This window comes from Hoplias malabaricus, chromosome 9, assembly GCF_029633855.1.
Source record: "Hoplias malabaricus isolate fHopMal1 chromosome 9, fHopMal1.hap1, whole genome shotgun sequence".
In the NCBI taxonomy this organism is placed as follows: Eukaryota; Metazoa; Chordata; class Actinopteri; order Characiformes; family Erythrinidae; genus Hoplias; species Hoplias malabaricus.
This window is the reverse complement of record NC_089808.1, coordinates 29,324,612-29,346,182: the sequence shown is the minus strand read 5'-3', so window position 1 is coordinate 29,346,182 and position 21,571 is coordinate 29,324,612. Positions and strand designations below refer to the sequence as shown.

Below are 21,571 nucleotides of genomic sequence, written 5' to 3'. Positions count from 1 at the left end.
TGCCCAACTCTCAGTTTTACTGGGTCAGCCCACTGACATTCACAAAACTACATGTAACCTTTGTTATCTCCAGCTTTATCTTAATCATTATGAGGAAACACAACATCAATGTAAATTTAATGGCTTCTGTGAATTCAGTTCTAAAGTTCATTATTACAGTATTAACTACAATACAGCCATCAATAGACAGCCTCATGAAACTTTATCACCTCCACCTGTGCTACTGACAAAGTTAAATCTATGCCTTTGCCTCCTATATTTTAACACCTACAGAAATTGGGTCACAGCAAATTTAAATTTTTAAATCAGTGGAAACTAATCTGTGAGACAGCAAATTTCATATTTTGCTCATATTTGATATCTAAATTGAATCATCTTTTTTTTTTTTTTTACAAAGGAATTGAATCATAGCTTTTTTACAGAGGAATTGTAAATTTGGCAAAATAAAATAGAGTACAGACAGAATGCAATAAAAAATAAACACAAAGACAAGTCGGAAAAGGAAAAAGAAAGAATGGTAAAGACAAGTGCTTTGTCAAACTGAGACCTGCCTTCATTGGCTCGGAGCTATACGTGTTTTTTTATTCTCTGTTTTTTCTTTCTTGTTTCCAGGATCCCTGTGACGAAGGTTTCAAAAGATCAGAAGAACCAAGAGAGCCTGCCGTACCAAAAAGCTAACCATTACCAACGCCTCCTCTCTCTCTCTCTCTCTCACTCTCTTTCTCTCTCTCTCTCTCTACTTGTGTGTACATACACACTGACATACGCACATGCCTATGTGAAAACACTTGCTTTGAGACCTGGATGGAGCTATAAGTTGAGAGGTAAGCACTGCCATTTTGAACCTATTCTCAGAATGTTTCCACAAAAGAAACTATATATAATAATCTTAATATGTTCTGAAATATACTGTACATAATGTCTAGATGCTACTGTCATAGCTCTAGCGATACACTTAATAGTTATAAGCACAATGAGATAACTACTGAAACGTGTCACAACTGCTGACTGAACCTAAACATCTATGCCTAGAGACATTTCAGGCTTAGTAACATGTCACATGTGAATGTTCCGATTCAGAAAGACCTACATTTTCACCTGCAAGTAAAGCCTTGATCTGTAGCGAAATACATCTTACAAAATCCTGTGACCTGACAATGTGATTACAACTGATTTAACGTTTTGTCAGTCCACGCATCATCTGTATACTTGTGTAGTTTTCAATGTTTTTATGTGAAGTACATCACATTTGATGTTAATTTGTACATCTTGTTTGTAACGTAGTTACATAATGTCACTGTGATTACAAACCCCATTTATTTTCAACTGTAATTGTATTATCATTTAATTTTGAATATTGTTTAGATACAGTAACAGCTTTTATTTTGTGCAACCATTTCATAGTGAGCAGACTAATAGAAATTACCCAAAATTTTACTTCTCAGATTTGCCGTTTTCACCTTCATTTGTAAATTGACCATTTTCAAGTTTTTATTAGTTATAGATCTACTTGGCAAAAGCAGTTGAGTAAGTGTATTTAATTGTATTATTGTTGGGTTAACCTGTGCAGTGGGCAGGTTACATTTGCAAAATCAAGCTTGAGTGAAATCTTCTGAAAACATACACTTTGGTATATATTACATGTAGTTAATGATAAAGTTTGGATACTAGTCTTGGCTCTTTATCTATGTTAAAGTTAACAACAACATTTGGAGGTTTTTGGATCTGTGAAGTTGCGTGATTACTTTGGTGTTGTTTACAGGGCCTAGCCTAAGAGTATATTAAGAATTTCTCTTGGATTATTATTGTCCTTGGAATATTTTTGTACTACATGACAATTCTTACTGTATTTTGATTAAATATTTTAAAACATATCAGTATTTGCAGATATTTGAATCACATTGGCTGTTAACGGATATTTATTCTTGACTAAATTACATTTTATTTTTCAACTAATAATATGTCCGTTATGTAAACAGAATGTCCAGGTGATGCTGGACTATGTTTATTTTATTAATATTATTGCTTTTTAACCCTTTGCAAATAATTAAAAATAAACATGGATCAAGTTTCAGTTCCTGTGTTTTAAATATCAGCATTGGTATCTGCATCAGCAAGACAAATATCAGCTAGCAGTATCAACCCACAATTCCCATTTTGTTGTAACTCTACATTTCTGAGTAAGACACCCATTAAATATTGTAAGAATTTACTTTCAACAGTTCAGAGGCCTGCAAGAAGAAAGGAAATAGTTAACGGACATCCTTAATGTATTGTCCTCCTCTATCATCTTGAGTCCATGGATGAGATGCTGAAAACTTATTTCCAGAATAAAATTTTTTTGAGGTGCTAATAGATTTTTTTTATTTTGTTTCTTTGCTTTCTTTTATTTCCAGGATGCACCAGATATTCCTCTGGATATCCATCCCTAACGTCTAAGTAAGTATTGTATTTTTCTTGACTTATTGTATGCATTTACAATGTTAGACGTGCAATTTCAATGTTACATTAAAACAAATTAACTGAGCTCACACAGCAGAGATAGATGTCTTGCTTTAATTACGATGTTAAGAAAAGTACAGCAATGAGATTTCGCTGCACTGAATTAGGCATCAAACAACACTCTGTGGAACCAGAGAACCTTCATTTCTCTTGTTTAAAGGTTACATTATAGCCTTCATACCTATATAGGTTTCTATTTTTCTAGATTTACCGTTATTTAATCTGCAATGATATATAGACATGCCATTATGATATGTACTCATACAAAACTTTGATTAAACAACAGTAGTGACATACATTCCTGCTCAGTTTCACACGAAATACTGTGCAGTTTTGAGCTTATTATTGGGCACATCTATTCCTATTATCTACTTATTCTTGTATAATATTACCTTGAAAACAAACCTAGAAAAATTAATTTTATGCAAGCATTGAAACTGAATAAAAAATGTATTACAATGTGCATATTCAAATCTAAAATTGAATAAGATGCTACAGTAGTTTGGTCTTATTCTTAAAACCTGACTCCTGAACCTGAAACCTGACTGTAGTTACTGAGTGTAGTTACTGAATTTGAACAAAGTGCCATAAAAAAAAGTCTAACTAATTCAATTCACTCTAATAAGCGTGAGTTTATTATATTCATATAGCACATTAAAAGATAAATAATAATAATAAAAGAATAATAAATAATGAAAAGAAATATCAAAAATGACAAAATGAAAGAAACCACACACAGCACAAAAATTTATGTCAGCTACTTTTCACAGGCCGGCAAATACATTTACATTTTCAGTTTAGTTTTACAGCAAGAACTTTATGGGTGGGATTGGAACATTTATCTTAATATATTTTGTGATGATTCTGAAATTTTAAGGAATCGCAGGCATTAGCTTTTTAGTGTGCGTGTGTCTAGCCTTGGACATGAGCGTTTATGCAGTATTAGTCACTCATTTATTGTAGTAATTATTTGATTGTGATTTTGTATGTGTGTGTGTGCAATAGACGTCAGTGCAAGATCACACCACAACTGTACACCTTTTAATAGACTTATAGATAAGTAACGTGGCTGAGATAAACACTAAATGTATTTATTTGTATTTTGGAAATCTGTCAATTTATATAGATAAAGAAATATAAAATATGAAAATATCTTGTAATATTGTCTTTTCAGAAGTACTTTTTTAACCCTCCTGTTTGCATTTATATACTAAGACACAAAATTGGACTCTGAATCTGGGAATAAGCCAAAAAAACAAACAAACAAACAAAAACAATCATTTTACTAATAGTTTATTTGAAAGTAAAATATTTAACTAAACCTATACTATTTGATCATGGTTTATAAGAGTTTTTGTCATTTAAATCACAGATTGCATGTTGTGCTATTACCTTTGTTCTTGGCTGAAAATTCAGCCGAATAAGGCTAAAAATATCATATTTCAGTGTTATATTCTACATGCAAAACAGGGCAAATAATTATTTTTGAAAATAAGCCCCACCTCTGTCCTCAATCAAAAAAAAGTATATGGTGCGCATCCTGCGCATGCAGAAATTTAAACAATGGCAAATGGCATTGAAAATGGATAATAGCAAAATATAAGCGAGATAATCCATGGTACTTAAGGCAGTAGTAAGTATTTAGACAATAAAAGGCATTACTAATTCACTTAAGTAAAGCCACATTTAATCATTAATTATTGATAGAAACAATCATTACTTAATTATTTGTGACATTACCTTACAATTATTAAGATGTATTACTGAGTTACGTATCATTAATAAACGTACCCTTAATATAAAGTGTTACCAATGAAATATTAGTGAAAACATTTATGCATAATAGTTTTTCTAGCAATAAATTGTTTTTAGAAGACAATTAAAGGCTCAAACCAAGAACGATATGGGAATTTTTAAGAATGACCTTAATCACAATGAAGAAAAGGAAAACTCCAGGAAAACGTAATCTTGGAAATGCTTACTGATAAAGATTTCTTCAGTTACAGACTTAAGTCGCTTGGGCATCCCATTCTGTCATCTTCGCTCTTCTCTGTGTAATTATTCACGTTTGACCTTTCTGCATTCACAAACAAGCAAAACACTCACCAAATGGAGAGTTAAAAAGTGATGGAAATGGAGACGAAAAAGTCCAAATCACTCTGTTATTTTTCCCCTCCTCTGTTCACTCTTTCACACATCTGACAGAAAACTAGACTAAAAGCCTCCACAATCTTCCCTTCTTCTCCCACAGCCTCTTATCTGTCTCTGCTATATGCTTGAGTACTAAGACTTTTGAGTGTTTCACAACTTTGTGAACTAAAGGATATTTCTTGTGCATTATGATTGTGAAAATTGACCATGTCCAAGCATCAGGTGAAGATCTGAAAACATTTATGTGCAGAAATCAGAATGTTTGCATTTATTTAATATATTAACTGGTGAAGTTCATTTAAAGAACATCTGGTGTGTTTCTGAACAATGGACACTGGAAAAAACAGAGATTCATGGCAAGGTTGCACAAAATATACACTATTACTTATTTTGCTTGGCCAGATGTCTCCTTCTGTGACGCATTGTCTTACACCTCCAGTCTCTCACCCACACTATGATAATGATGAGGTGAATGGAGGTGCTTCTGATAGGCACATTCACACTGTACAGACCTCATTATTAGCATTCACCCACATCACCCTCTTTAAATGAACCCACAACTTGTGTAGGCCAAATACATCTGCATATCTCAACCTGTGTGAACTGATTTAATTACTATAGGACAGAAATATTACACAGCTGTCAAGCTCCATGTGTTATAGATAGCAGGTGCTGTGTGACCACCCTCTGTTTACCTCATAGTGTGTGAGGACCAGTTAGAGAAATCACTTGCAGCAGAGATTTACAAATAACATAAATCCTGTTTTTGAATCTCTTGATGAAATATTTATTTAATTTGCACATCTCTATATATATTCACAACTTAGGTATAAATGTGCTTACTTTTAAATGAATTTAAACATAAAACATAGCGTATTGCATTTATGCAATTTTCCAAAGAGCCGTTCAACTAGAGAATAATAATGTACATTTTCAGATGTACATTTTTTTAAATTAAATCTGCCTTTTACTCATTTATATTTTAGTCCGTTCATAAATCCAGTTTTCTTTTTTTCCTGTTTTATCAGTTCAGCACATGTACAACTTTCTTGTGTTTATGTTTGAGGTCTTTACGTTATCCCTATTTAACGCTTGAGTTGTTTCTTTACCTAACGTTTTGCTTGTAATCAGGTTGCATTGGCTACAGTACTAGACAGGTTGAGACACAAATAAAACAGATAAATAAATAGAACCGCTACCAGATACACCACACACTCAGCTATTTCCCAGCAGCAGAAATGAGACACAATGGAGAGAAAAAAAATGCAGATAAATAAATGGTACACAGGCCCAGTCTCCAGCATTCAGGTGTTTTGGCGTTGAAACTGTACAGTTATATCTTGCATCATAGTTTTCTGGATATTCTACATAATTCAGTTTTTCCCTTCTACAGTAGTAACTAGTACTGATGCATTCTTCAGAATGTAGAGGAGTGAAATAATGTTGCCGAGGTTTAAATGTAAAAGGTTTCTAAAAATAGTGTACAGATATTTGAAAAAAAAAACATACCAAAATACATTAATTCAATAAAAGACTGAAGTACCTAAATGTTGTCCACTAATCTCTGCCAAATAATACAAATTTCAGGAGTGAATTTGTATTCAATGTCCAGATTAGCACTCGTCCTCCCTGAAAGATCATGGTTTCTCAATATGCAAGTGGCGATGCTCATTCTAGATGGTGCCAATATGTAATCTGTAAGAAACATTTCCCCATATTTTCTATACCCATATATGAATAGGTTTAATTTGTACATATCTGTCAGTTTGTGGAGTTTGAATACTGGCAGTAAAAACATAGTAAAAGCATGTTAGCGCCAGTTATTGGGTTAAGTTTGAGCTCACTCGTAATAAGAACTCGACTGGCCTTACTAAATCAAATCAAATCAAATCAAATCAATGTATTAGGGAACACATTTTACAACCTGAAGGTTCCGCAAAACAGCTTTACAGAAATCCTCATGCGAATAACTTCATGTGAACAAGCCCAAGGTGACAGTTGCAAGGAAAACTCCCTCGAAGCTGGAGGAAGAACGCTCGGGAGGTACCAACCGTCAAAAGGGGGACCCATCCTCCTCTGGTCTAACCATTTAGAAAATTATAAATGAAAGTAACTTTAATTTAAAACAGCCTTGGAAGTGCTCAAGACACATTTAATAAGTATTAAGAAAGTAAGCAGGCTGTCATAAAATAAAAAATGATGTAACTTAATTGAATAAAACTCTATTCTTAGACATTCTTAAAAGGCTCATGCTGTGCGATTTGTATACTATTTATCCACTTTTCTTTGAATCTATGTATCAAAGAAGAATTATTTTAATAGTTTAATTTATTTTTACATTACTATTTCCAACTTCATATGTAGTTTCTACTACATATGGACTACACGGCCTGGAGAATAAATGTATATTTTAAAAATCTGAAAATTCAGGTTTCTGTCATACAGTCCCATTAAGTTAAATCAAGTATTTTTTTTTACAGTGAAGACATTTAACTTATTTATTGTCTAAGGTGTAGCTAATAAATTAAACAGAAGAAGAGAGAAGTATGTGAAAAGACATCTGGAGAGGGACAAAAAGAAGGAGAAGAGAACAATTATGAAGAAGGAGGGAGCTACACGGGGGAACCACTGTGTGTAGGCGGCAAAATGGGTAGAGAGTAAAAGGTGCAAAATACCGAATAGTGTATGGAAACAATACTTATGTTGTGGGGTTGTGGGTATGAGAAAGGTGCATGTAGAGAGAGAGAGACAGGCACAGAGGGATAGAGAGAGAAAGAGCACAAACAAGAGCGGAGGCGGGATGTACGGAGGTTTCCCTTGTCCACTTCCTGCAAAGTGTTGTTTCATGGTCAATTTCCTGTCATATGACTTCAGAACACCTCAGATCTTCTCTGGCTTTTACATAACTATATTTCACCCCCGCAAATACACACAAACTGACAGAGACACAAACACAATGTTCATACTCAAAAGTGTACACTCTGACCGACACACAGACACTGAAAGAGTGTTGACAGGAAGCTTTACCACTTGCATATCGTATACACACTCACACACACCCACGCGCTACCTGATGAGGCCTTCATGTCGACTCATACGCTTCTCAAACCTAAGACGGAGTGAGTCACTTACCACACGAGATGCTTAAGATAACACGTTCAGCCATGTGAACAATGGTTTTGGCAGAGGTTGAGTTTATACGCTGATCCAAGATCAGTTTTGTGGTTACATTTAGATAATGTTAACACACAGATGTGTGAGCAATTCAGTGACAAGATAAAAGGATTTTTTATCCTCAACTTCAACAGCCGGCCACACTGCCGCTCAAGTACTCTGAAAATCATTTTGATCCCTGACCATGACCTCTCAGAAAAAAAAAAACCCAACAAAAAACATCTTTTTGTAAGAAGCATTCCTGCCATATGAAATAACCAAATGTGATTTTGTACAATGGATATTATAGAAGAACTGATTCTTCTGACTGTTTTGTGTAGTTACTGCATCTTTTGCAATGCTGGGAGAGGGCTAAAAATAAACTGAGCTGGAGAGAAAGTAGAAGGGATGGGACAAGAAAGAGAGACAGAGGGAGATCCGTGACTCTTTCCCCAGGATGTGGTTTTATTTTGGGGTTTTAGGGGTGGGGTTGTCTTTGTGAGTTACCTTTAGATTGCCGGCACCTGCTTGCGAGTGCATGTTGACGTGTGTTTCTGTCTGTGTGTGTGGGAGTGCTTAGCATGTTTATTTGAAATGTTTGTGTGTATGAAACACACACGGGGGTGGGGAGGCGGCACTGAGAGAAAGAAAAAAAAAGGAATGCACGTGTTAAGGTCTTGTACTTTCATTTGTAAGTAGAAGAGATCACATGCCACAGGAGCATCTAAGCAGGTTGTGTAGTGCAGCTAGGAGAAAAAAACACATACAACGAAAGTGAAGAGAAAGAAAGAAGCATAAAAGAAAAAACAGGTGAGTGAGACAACAGCCAAAAGCAAAAATAGACAATATAGACTAAATTGGAGAAACTTAAAGAAGGGTTACACAAGGAACTGTGATGCTGAAGTGAGAATCATTGAAGAGTGGTTGAATTATGGTAACTATAGACAGGCCACTGCGCCGTTTCTCATTTCCCCTCTGTCGCATTTCTTCTTCTTTCATCTTTTCTTTGTTTGACTTTAGATATTGACTGGTCTACTTCAGTAGCTGGAGACACCAAGTATCAGAGAAATGGAGATCTGTAACGTTTGAGGTAAAAGCTTTGCATCTTCAAACCCTCACATTGGTTCAAATATAGATTGATTTAGAATTTCATTACTTTTTATTTCATATTCTTCCCAGATGCTATGTTGAAAACTCCCATGCTGTGAATATTCCAGATAAATATTCCAGGCAATAGAGTGCTTTTAAACTGCCTCTGAGCTTCTCCTTTCCACAAACTTGACCACAGCTCATGGCTGACCACACTTCTATCCATCCTTCAGAGTCTCTACCATTTCCTACCATGTACCGCTTCCAGACACAAGGTCAAAAGTCAAGCCACTATCTTTTTCAGAACAATTCTATTGGCAGGAGTAGCCAGTATGGGGACAGTATTAACCTGCTGTGTGAGCCTGCCAACAGTTGTGCAAACCCTGGAACTAGCATTAATGGAGCTGATGAACAGGTCAGTTCTGCATACTGGGGAATGGAGACTTCAGTGTCATCTCAACCACTAGTCATGAACAAAACCAAAGCCCACCATGGAGTTTATGAAGAAGAATGGAATTCTAATTCTCAACAAATAGATGCAATGGATGATTATGGTGCCACAGATGGGAATCATCAGAAACTTGACTCTTTTTCAGAGGCATTTTACGGTCGAAGCCTTTGTAGAATCACCAGCAGCAGTGAAGAACAAGCCGAATATAACACTGTGCCAAACAACGCTTCTCCTCCTCTCCCATCTCTTTCCTTTCCTCTGGTTCTCAGTCCTCCTCCTACACCTTTGCCCCCCTCTTCTCTCTCGCCTCCCAAACGGGCTCCACATCCACTAGCCACACAGACAATGGATCAAGCACAGTCACAGTCATCTTCTGAAAGTCCTTTACGGTTCTTTCCACCACTTCCTTGTAGCAATTCCATTCTCCCAGGGAGTTTTACTTCTGTCCACTGGCTTCCACTTTCCACTGATACCAGTGGAAGTGGAGATTTATCACAGCACCTCCCTCAAGATCCAAGCCCATCCTCAATCTACACAGAAAGCTTGGGGCTTAATATCAGACAGCTGAATGCTACACACAGAGACACAGGTAACTGAATTACTTCTAAAGAAATCATGCTTTCTTCATTGCTGTTTGTGCAACCAATTTTTAAGACTTGAGAATACCCTAAGTCAGCTAACTATTTGTTGACAAATAACAAGTGTTGAAATCTAAAAGAACAGTGTTTCCTGTCTCAGACTGTACTCCATGTTCGAATGACATATCTCCGTGTTCACCAATGGCCCAGAATCCACAAACACAGTCTATTCCAAAGCTTGCAAACCACAACACTGCAAACTCTGATGATCATATGACATGGCCTCAGGTGAGTTCTTGGGAATAATTAACTCTATAATCCTACATTTCAGCCCACTTTAAAAATAAACCTAAGATAAACCTAGATTTCAATCATACCATATAATTTAAAAAACTTTTTTATTATTTTTTCCCATGGCTCTAAAATGTTGCCTGATTTATGACATCACCATGCACTACTTGCCACAGAAATATAATAAGAACGGAATAAGTAATGAAACAATAGCTTATCAGTTTCACAAAATTTTAAAGCAGCTTATAAACAACTTTAAAAAAACACATATGTGCTCATTAAAGGAACACTACATAATATTTTTGTGTTTTGCTCCTCGGCCTCCCCCTAGTGTTATTCATTTTTACAGCACCCTACTGAAATTATTAGGAAGGTGGGAGGGAATGGGTAATTTCCTACCCTCCTCCAGAAATGACATAATGCCGATTCTACAGTGTCAAGCCCAGAGTAGCAATAACAAAGGCCCCAATCTCCATAATAGAGGTCAGTGAAACATCACAATGGTTTTGAAATGATACATTTAAGTTAAAAATATTACGTAGTGTTGCTTTATGGCCACAAGTGTGCAGGCTGCAAGAGTGTGTATTTGATCCTACTGTCTTCTTAATTTTTTAAATGTACTACTGTATAAGAGGTAAGGGTGCCTTGTTTGTTTTTACCATTGTGTCCTATAGTTCATGTAAAATAATTGTGCCAATGAAAATTGGGTAAAATTCCAATTTAAAATTCCTTCATCGCTACCCTACGCTTTCTTTTCTCACAGACAGTTCAGTCATCTCAAACTTTCTGTTCCACACTCCATCTGCCACATCCTCAGACAGAAGGGCACAAAGTGGATGAGAACATAAAGCCCAGTTCTGTGCTTCAGCAACCACATTTTTTATGTTTGTCCACCTCAAAGGTATGAGAACATCAGGCTACCAGGGCAGATATTCCTAATGGATTATGATTTTTTTTCAGAAAATATTTTTTTTCTGTAAGATCATTTAATCTGACAGGATCTGAAACATCAATGATTTTTCCCCCCAGAACACTCCTTCAGCCATCTATACTGGAGTACCTTTTCATAGTATCCTCCAGTCAGAAATACTGAGGGACGAATATTGGCAAACTATTCCCCATTATACTCCACCTCCAATGCTCAGTCCAACTCGGAGCGGAACAGGCCTTTTCTGCAAGCTTCTGTCTCACCTGGACAATAGAAGTCTGTGGTCTGAGGAAAGAGATCACTATGCTCATCAAAGGCAAGAAAGTATCTACATCTATATCATTTTAGAGCAACTTTAACGTCAATATACAAATGTACACTGGAAATGTACAAATCATATTTCCTGAAACGTTAGAACAATGCAAAATGTAAATAAACAAAAATGCAATAATTTGTCAATTATTTAAACCCTATATTTAATGGAAAATAGTGCAAAAATAATGAAACTGAGAAAAAAAACATATGCCCATTCTGAATCTGTTTCAAGCAGCAGTTTATAAAAAAGTGGGGTGATAAAGACTAGTAATGGTGTGTAATGCTACAGGGAAGCTCATTATGTTAATTTTCAGGGAAGGCCTTGTTTATTTCTGTAAGACAAGGCCAATCCTCCACATTCTACATGTATTACAACAACAAAAGAGTCAATTTGTTAACGATATTTTCCCACTGAAAATATTCCAAGATGGCGGCGGGTTATTTTGCAGCAGCCACTCTGGTGCAGATCTGGTGCACACATCTTTTGCTCTTCTCTGCTTCTTACTTTTTCCTCATGAACATGTATCAGACCTTGCTGTTCACCATTCATTGTGTACTTGTATATAGCTGAAATGACAAAGTGATTCTGATTCTGAAAATTCAAACAACTGCTGGATTAAATAAAAGCATTAGAATAGAGACACTGGGCTGTTGAACAGGTGGATCTCCTCAGTTCCCAAATGTTTACAGTGTTGACAAAGAGAAATTGGTGCAACACAGTGGTAAACATGCCCCTGGCATCAAATTCAAAATGGGCAAATATTAGTCAAAAACAATAAACTTTTTCAGATTTAAAATGTGCTGATTTAGCGTTGATAAGCTAAAATATGGGAAAATTCCAGCTACCAAAAATAATTGTCATTGTACAATGTACAGCAAAATGTGTCTTCCTCATTTAACCTATTCATGTCAGTGAACTCACACGCACTAGTGAACTAGGGCCAGTGAGGACACACACACACACACACACACACACAGAGTTAGGCCAGGGCTGTCCCTTAATGTAATGAAACAACATTAATGTTGTATCTATGTCTGATGATGTAAAATTCAATGAGATTTAAATCAGCTTCCATTACATTTACCTAGCATTATATTAATGTAGCAACCTCCCTCAAATGATACTCAAATGAACAAAATAGAGAACTGGAAGCCTGCAACCCACAAAGAATAATTTTGGGCAGACTAATATTCACCACTGTGTCACATGACTATACCTTTTAATTACATGTTTTTATTGTTTAAGAACTGAGAATAAAAATAGTAAATTGCTTATAATAGAAGTTTTGCAAGAGAATTTTATTCCCATTCTTGCTTATACATCTTCATGATGGCCCATAGGAGAGAGAGCTGCACTGCAGCCATATACATTCTATGTCTAACAAAGCCATGCAGTTGTAATAAATGCAGGTGGCCAGGCATTGTACTCCTGAAATAATCATGGTTCTCATAGATCCATTTCTGAAAAGATGTTACATATTTCAGTTTTAGCGTACATGCACACATCATATGCAAGTCATCCATGGCGCAGGCACTGATGTACCTTCATACATTGGTGATAAAGAATCTGGATAATCCCTTTTATATTTGGCATGAGAACTGTCTGGTTTTCACCAAAAAGCAAGCTAAGACATGGAGTCTGACCACAGCACCATATTTCCACTGACTTTCAGACCATGTGGGCCATGACCTTTTTTGCTTGCTAAGACTGAGCCTTTGGTGGATGCTCCTTTTGTAGCTAGTGTGCAAACTAACTGTTTAAAATGCTTCTAAAATCAGTGATTGGTTACTAGCTCTGCCTAGACTGCTATGGTTGGCCTTTTCTGATTGCTAAAAACATCGCAACGTCGCAAAAAACCTTTTTGACTGAATGGAGGATAAAGTAACGTTTTCCCTTGAGGGAGATGCTGTTATAACACTCTGCTGCCTCTGTGCCACATTCTGAAGAAGGACATACCTACACATTTGAATTATGAGCATTATTGTATGTCATTCTACAGCTTATGAAGAGGCATCAAACATAAATCGTATGCAAAATGTCCTTCTTTAAAATCTGCCTCAGAGGCAGCAAAAATTTATTGTATAATATTCTGCATTTCCTCTGATGCAGCAATCATAACCCAAATGTGCAAGAAAGTATTTCTTCGGAATCTGTCTTAGAGACACCTGAGCCTTATACAGTGGCGGATGCTGGTCTTTCAAGGAGGGGAAGCTCAATTTCGGCCTACATCATAAAATGTGTCTGTTTATTTATACGTAAATTCTACCCTCCATTCCTTTTTAAGAAAATGATCTGTGAGTCTTTTCCAGGGACTTGACTAGTGTCCTCTCAATGGCCAGCAGAGCTAGGCTGCTTAAATGGCCTTGGCTCATGTGAAGTGTGTCCGCCTGTTCTCCCACGGATCTTTACACCAAAGGATCGCTGATTCGCTCATTTCGCTGTCTATCAAAAAGGGATTCAGCCTCAGACAGATCATCCAATCATCATGCAGAAGCTGAGCGTCCGGGCCAGCCGAGGCCAGCCCACTGCTCCATAGACCCCCAGAGATGCTGAGCTTCCGATGGGCGGGACAAAGCCCAGCATTTATACAATGACTCGTCTCATTTCGCTGCACTTCGCTATTGAGCATCCACACTGTTTAAAGCACTGTGAAGCTACGGGAATGATTGAGAGGAAAGCCGCGTCTTTACCAGTGATAAGAAGCTGATTCTGAACAAAAGATGAGCGCGTTGTAGTGCATATTTATTCAATGATATGTACACACAACAGTATATATTTGATCACTTATTTTTTTACATTTTAGGGGAAGCTGAGCTTCCCTTGCAGTCTTAGAGCAATCACTGCTGGCCTTATACCATCTGTTACATTATTCTCCGTTCAAGCAAAACAAAATACTGTCACTTTGGAAAGACCTCTAACACAAGTCTACAGTAACAAAAAATTATACTGGACACTTACCTCTTTTAAAGACATTTCTGGCTGGGAGAAATTGTCAACCACAGGGTCTAGGCAGAGCATTACGTGTTTATGGCATGGTATTTGAAAATCTCTGCCTCCATGCTAACCAATCATGTTCCATTCCAAACCAGTAACATTCCTTCTTTCTCCAAGGCAGTGGTGCACACGAGGCCTTGTGCTCTAGACTATCATTAGAATTTGTGTTTTTAAATGGCTGACAATATATGTTGCAGAAAAATGTATTACACAAATCAAAACATTTGAATACAATCCTAACAGTGAACTGTTGTTTCCATTAATCTCATTCCACTTATTTTCCTTCAAAAACAAATAGGCCCTGTGTGAACATAGGGCCAGACTTTCAAGCAGAATTGCCAGATGTGCTGGAAACAGAAGAGCATGATCAGTGGTCAGACGAACCCCTGTGGGAGGAGTTACTTTGGAAACCTTGGAGAGAGTTGGAAGAGAGTGATGTCCTACAAGAACATGGTAAGAACAAAAATAAGTATTAAGCAAGTTAACATATCTGACAAAACCAAAAGTACTAGGATAAAGAAATAAAATTATTAATTTGCCATATTGTCTGTTTTAATTAAAGATGTACAACAGGTCTTTAAAAGACTGTGTGTTGTATTGTGGAATAATACATTCAGCTTCATTTTAAAGTTATCATAATAAATAAATACATTATCTGGCCTCCTGTCACTAACATCATTCACGCATAGGCATTAGTATAGCTCTGGTCCTACCCTTGCAATTATAATGGCTTCCATGCTGCTTGGATAGTATTCTACTGAATTTTGGTGAGTGTCTATGGGACTTTTTGCCCATTCATCCAGAAGAGCATTTTTGAGGTCGGGCACTGTTGCTGGACAAGAAGGCCTGCCTCACAAATTTCCTTTCTACTTCATCCCAGCAATGTTTCTTCAGGGCTCTGTATCGGCCAGTCAAGTTCTTCCACGCCAAACACATCCAGCCATGCCTTTATGGACCTTGCTTTGTGCACAGGGGCACAGTCATACTGGAACAGAAAAGGGTCTTCTCTAAATGTTTTTCACAAAGTTGAAAGCATACAGGGCGGCACGGTGGCGCAGCAGGTAGTATCGCAGTCACACAGCTCCAGGGGCCTGGAGGTTGTGGGTTCGATTCCCGCTCCGGGTGACTGTCTGTGAGGAGTTGGTGTGTTCTTCCCGTGTCCGCGTGGGTTTCCTCCGGGTGCTCCGGTTTCCTCCTACAGTCCAAAAACACACGTTGGTAGGTGGATTGGTGACTCAAAAAAAGTGTCCGTAGGTGTGAGTGAATGTGTGTGTGTCTGTGTTGCCCTGTGAAGGACTGGCGCCCCCTCCAGGGTGTATTCCCGCCTTGCGCCCAATGATCCCAATGATTCCAGGTAGGCTCTGGACCCACCGTGACGCTGAACTGGATAAGCGGTTACAGATAATGAATGAAGGAATGAAAGCATACAATTTTCCAAAATGTCTTGGTATGATTTTTAGGAACTACGGGCCCTAAAAAAACAAACCCACTTATACCCCATGTACTGAACTTGACAGCTGGCAAAATGCAGTCAGGCAGGTTCAAGCATGGTTCATCGTGCCAGGCAACACATTTCCATTACTACAGAGTCCAGTGGCAGCATGCTTTACACAACATCATATGATGCTTGGCATTTTATTTGGTGATGCAAGTTTTGTATGCAGCCACTCAGCCATGGAAACGTATGCCATTATGGTCCCAGTGCATATTTTTTGTGTTGATATTAACACCAGAGAAAGTTTGGATATTACTATGTATATTTAAAAAAAACAACAACCTAATAATATTTGAAGCTCCATTTATACCTCTATGGTACTACAGGCAGTGCCACAGACACACAGATCCAATTCTGGGCCTGTGGGCTCAAACCTCAACACTGAATGTAGTTACAAAATGTATGGACCACACATAAGAAAAAAACACATACACCTACACTGTCAGGAAAACTGTCACTATAGTGGTATCTTGCACTATTATAATTGTAGATTTTTTTAATTGTGCTTATTTTATATGCCCCATTTTAAGGGCTATGTATTATGTTCTACGAAAAAGGGAACACAAATGGACTATAAAGCCATTGCTGTACCTATCAAAGGACATTTACACTGTTTGTACTTTTAGTGACCTATAATATACCTCTACCTTTCCTTTTTTTTCCTGAGAGTGTAGAAAACAAACAGGTAATAAATAAAATATTTGTACCATCATCCCATACTTGTCTTTAACATCTGCAGTCAAAATACTAACCCAATGGAAACCAGTTTTAGATTATTTATTTTTATGTGCCATAGGGGGTGTGTGGTCCCCAATAGCACTTTACCATAGTGGGGTTTATCCCAGTGGAAATGGAAAAAAACCCTAGATGACAAGCCCTTCAACATGACTGCAGAACACTGATGGAGTTTGTCAGTCCAAAAAAAATAAATAAAAAATGTGCCACCAACACATTGCTTTTCTCTCAGGGTGTGTTCCCCTAGTCAGTAGATTTACGCACAAGGCAACAGAGCAGCGGTTGTCTAAAGACAGCCTCTGGGGACCACTGCAGCTCAGATATCCCACACCAAGTTAGTCTGAAGCCGCAAGGCATTCAATTTATAGCCATGAAGAGGACTGGCAGGAGTCTTGGCAAGGGACAGATATGTACTGGCAGGAGGAGAGTTACGTAAAAGTTGCTTCCCTGTTCACCATAAAGGCTAGCCAGCAACAATGAGCTGTAAAATTAAACTACCCACACACACTGGGCCAATGCTTCTGGGAGACCAAAATGTTCATAAATCATGCTAAACTTTGTTTCCTCAGTGGAAAATCTTCTAGATCTCAGCACATCTACGGCGTTACCAGGAGGTGGTGCTAATGTGGAGCTTGGCCTACATAGCCTATATTTGTGCAAAGGCAACATAATGGTGAGAAGAATACCATTGATATCCTTAGCTATAGATTTTAGATTGTTCTGTTTTTAAAATGCATTATAATATGTCATTTAATTTCATTAAATAATCCAGTCACCAATTATGATACTGTCTATTACAGGCTGCCTTGGAGATGATGTTTTTCCCTAACTCTGCACTCTCAAGAGACAACCATTATGCTGGTACCTACTAATAGTCTTTCCTTTCTATATTTATTTTCTCTTACACAATTAAATGCATTTAATTAAGAATGAATATTATAGAATGAAAAATGAGAATTATAGAATGAATAAGGATTAATATCCCATTATTTACTCAGTAGTTAATTCTTCATTAGCTGTTACTAAACATTAACTGTTACTTAGTAATTGATTCATTTACTAGACATTAGTAATGAAGTCAATTTGTAATTAATAGGCTCTTTTATATCTTAATTACTCAATATCTGTGGACTAACTGCTACTTACTCCATTGTTAGTAAATTAATATGTTCATTAATGAAAAGAAGTAACATAACTTACTAGTACTTATACATCAATGCCATTAATTATTCTAATTAATAATTATGGCAGATATATGTAATAATAAACTAATTAGTAGTATATTAGTTTATACTGTATCTTATACAGTAATCCTGCTAATTATCTGTTAATTACCCTTCTTACCTACACATTTTCAGCTGTGTCAGTTTTTTCACATTGGTCCAAATTCATCAAAGCTGAATATGGTCAATTTAATCTTTGGTGTATCTGTAAACTCGTGTTTGATATTACTGAGGGTTTGGGTGTAAAGCGTTGTCATTAACTGACAAAAAGTATTATTATCTTTAATAATTTGAAACTTGCTTGGTGGTAAGCATGTTTGCTTCTCAGTGCTGGGGTCTTTGGTTAAAGGCTTGATTTGGGTTTAGTCTCCATGTTCTCTATGTGTCTGTGTGGGTTTCCTCCAGGGACTTCAGTTTCCTACCACATCCTAAAAACTTGGAGGTTAGGTAAATTAGCTTCTCCAAATTACGCTGGTGTGAATGAATGTGTGTGTTTGCATGTATAAATATGGGTAGTGTGTGTGTGTGTCACCCTGTGAAGGATTTGCTGTGTGCAAATTGAGTGCCGCTTCTCGCAGGTGTGGGTTGGTTGAATGTTGTCTGTACATCCTCTGAGCATGTCCAGTAGTGAATGAATGAACTTTACACTTATATGCTGCCTTTCTAGATACTCACAGGTGCTTTTACAGTTGACACTCCTCACAACACATTTTATAGTCAACATTCAACCAACACACACTGGCGAGAATGGCAGCCAATCTGCACACAGCGTATTCTCTACCTTAAGTGACTGTCCACCTGGAGGACTGCATCAGGCACTACAAATTCACCCATAATAGAGTACCGATCCATATCTGGGCTCACACACATTCATTCAGACATATTCATACATGCAAACACATACTTTCATTTACACCAGGGCAATTTACAGCAGCCAATTTACCTGACCTTCATGTTTTTGGAATGTGGGAGGAAACCGGTGTCACAGAGGAAATCCATATAGACCCGAGAAGAATCTTTATTTTTTATTCCACATTATTTCATAAAATTTAGGCAATTAAACATCTGTTTTCTCCTCTTTCAGGCAGCAATGTCTGGCGCTCGAGTGAGCAAAAGTTGTTCCATAAGGCATTCTCCATGTATGGCAAGGATTTTGCCTTGATTCAAAAAATGGTAAATTTTCCATATATTAAATTCTAAATACAACTTTTAAACAAGACAACATTTATATCACAGGTTGGACATTTATTTATGTGTGTGTGTGTGTGTGTTTAAGGTGAAGACAAAGCAGATATCACAGTGTGTGGAATTCTACTATAATTCCAAACATTTACAAGAGAAACAAAGGAAGCAGAAAGAGAGAAACAAACAGCAGCAGCAAATGGATGCTGAAAGAACCTTTAATTCCAATAACCAGGTAAAAATAAATAAATAAATAAATAAATAAAAGCATGGAAAATACTGCCAAAATACATTTCAGTTACAATGATAAAGTCTTTTGCATTTATTCACAGGTCATGATGCCAGCAAAGTTATTAATAAACCCTGTTAATATGGAAAGGCTAATTCACACTCCCTCACTGGCTACAAGCTTCCCATGCAAACAATGTGGAAAGTGAGTATCTGACTTCCTACTTGTTCAAAATCTCAAGGAACCAAGTAAAATATATAAATATTATACTTCCATATGGCCTGAATTAAGAAAAAATATTATAGTAAAACATTACCTCAGTTTGCTGATCAGATATATGTAAATTATTTTAAGATGTATGCTTGATTTATATGTCCACTAGAGTGGTCCTCAAAATTGCACCTAAACCAAAAATAAGACTTCTTGAGGCGCTTATCGCTCAACTAAGTTAATTATTATTATTAATTATAATAAAAAATAATATCAAATATATGGCTTTATTTCCCAGGGTCAAACAATTTAATTAATTTTGTTCTGCAGATTGAATAAAACGTTGAAAAGCACTTTGGAAAAGTTTCATGTTTGCATATGAGGAACACCCTAATGTCCTCTAAACAATCAGTAAAAGGAGGGATAATTAACATGGTGCCTAATGTGGCAATTATAATTGTGTGGAGAGAAGTCTAATAGCCAATGTGTGATTCCTCAAGGAAAGTAAGGTTCTTATACACCTTACTGCTGGATGTGCACAAATTGCCAGCAGGGTTTGTTTGATGCATGCACAGATAAGCAGATAAGCAGATATACTGACTAACATGCTAGGATTGTAATGCATACCTCCTGGCCTCTCTGCATTGATACATGTAGTATAGATGGTTAACATGAGGTATTTCTCAAAATTACCTGAACGCACTGGAATGCACATACCTATATACAAAACAACAAGTGTGAACTTAGGGACATCATGTATTGGTAAGGCGAGCTGCATTAACTATTTAATGTATTAGATTAATGTTTACATAACACTTATCAAACAGGATCATCCATTTTACACAAAAAAGGATCAAAATTCATTGATTTAACTAAATGTATTCATATAAAAATATTAATATTTCATACTTTCTGCTCAATTATCAGAATGTTCTACAAGATCAAAAGCAGAAATGCCCACATGAAGATTCATCGGCAACAGCAGGAGGACTGGAGGGAAAGAATCCATTCAAACAGCCACAACTTGACCCAGGCTCTGCAGAACCAGAGTCGAACCCTGACACATCCAAACCAGCTCGTCACAACGAATCATCAAAACCAGCTCTTGACCCAGAATCTGATCCAGAATTTGGTGCAGTCACAGGCCCAGCTGGCACTGTTCCAAAACAAGACTCAAAGTGCATGTTTCACAACTGCCATTAGCAGTATGACCCCCACACAAATCCCACAGAACACATCCAAAGCCCCAACACTGCCGCTTTATACTGGACATCAACAGGCTTGGGGTGCCTTGCATGGCAATCTAGAGTCCAGTCTCTATTACAACTAACTCACTGTGGGCCTGTGGGGTTTACATTTATGTACAAAATTTGATTTTGGACATGCTTAAGATCTTTTTTATAATTTGCCATAAAAAATAGAGTAAGGCTGACGTGTACAGTTTATATTGATTCAAACGTGAATATTCTTAAAAATGTTTATTAAAAGGGATTCATTATTTTTCCAAGTCTGAGAAAAATCCTCTTTTTTCCTAACTATGCCTCAATATTATTCTGCCTTAATTGTAGCATAATAACAAGGCAAAAGCCATACAACTGTTTGAACCATGATATACAGAGTGAGATGTCTGCATATTAAATAGAACACCGATGTAAATCCAATGGAAAAAACACTTATAGAATGATCCGTTTAATTTCACTGTCATTGCTGGAATATTTTGTTTCCACCTTATTCACAGTTAGTGTCCTTGAAATATTAGAGGCATTTCAATTAATTAATTAATTAAATGTTACACACATTGCAACGTCAGAAAGAACACATTAACTACATTCAAAAGAAAATTTTAATTCCTGAATCTTCATAAATAAAAACATTGGTCACAAGGCACAAGTATGAAGCAGTTTGACAAGATCACACTAAACCAATGACAGTCTAAAATAGTCCTGCATTCTCATGGTAAGACTGCAGTTTCTGTTCTAAAATTATAGTGTATAGAGGGCATCTGTGAAAAGGTATTTTAAATAGAGGGGTGAATAAATGGTGA

The 21,571-nt window shown here is 36.8% G+C and overlaps 1 protein-coding gene across 1 annotated transcript; it reads left to right on the top strand.

Moving 5' to 3' along the window:
• The first annotated feature begins 679 nt into the window (after nucleotides 1–679).
• si:dkey-19b23.10 (transcriptional-regulating factor 1) lies at nucleotides 680–21,549 on the top strand. The gene is made up of 14 exons (XM_066681644.1): nucleotides 680–824; nucleotides 2,397–2,439; nucleotides 8,827–8,896; nucleotides 8,986–9,935; nucleotides 10,085–10,212; nucleotides 10,979–11,116; nucleotides 11,245–11,459; nucleotides 14,752–14,906; nucleotides 17,253–17,356; nucleotides 17,484–17,544; nucleotides 18,991–19,079; nucleotides 19,183–19,323; nucleotides 19,421–19,521; nucleotides 20,455–21,549. Exons 4-14 carry the CDS (start codon nucleotides 9,098–9,100, stop codon nucleotides 20,855–20,857), a joined length of 2,373 nt encoding a protein of 790 aa, XP_066537741.1. The 5' UTR covers nucleotides 680–824; nucleotides 2,397–2,439; nucleotides 8,827–8,896; nucleotides 8,986–9,097; the 3' UTR covers nucleotides 20,858–21,549.
• Nucleotides 21,550–21,571: the final 22 nt, after the last annotated feature.

Excerpts from the sequence above, each read along its gene's own strand:
- si:dkey-19b23.10 (XM_066681644.1), top strand. The coding sequence starts at position 9,098 with ATGGCTGACCACACTTCTATCCATCCTTCAGAGTCTCTACCATTTCCT. Across the intron at positions 10,213-10,978 it reads ATCATATGACATGGCCTCAG|ACAGTTCAGTCATCTCAAAC; the intron begins GTGAGTTCTTGG and ends CTTTTCTCACAG. Across the intron at positions 14,907-17,252 it reads TGATGTCCTACAAGAACATG|TGGAAAATCTTCTAGATCTC; the intron begins GTAAGAACAAAA and ends TTGTTTCCTCAG.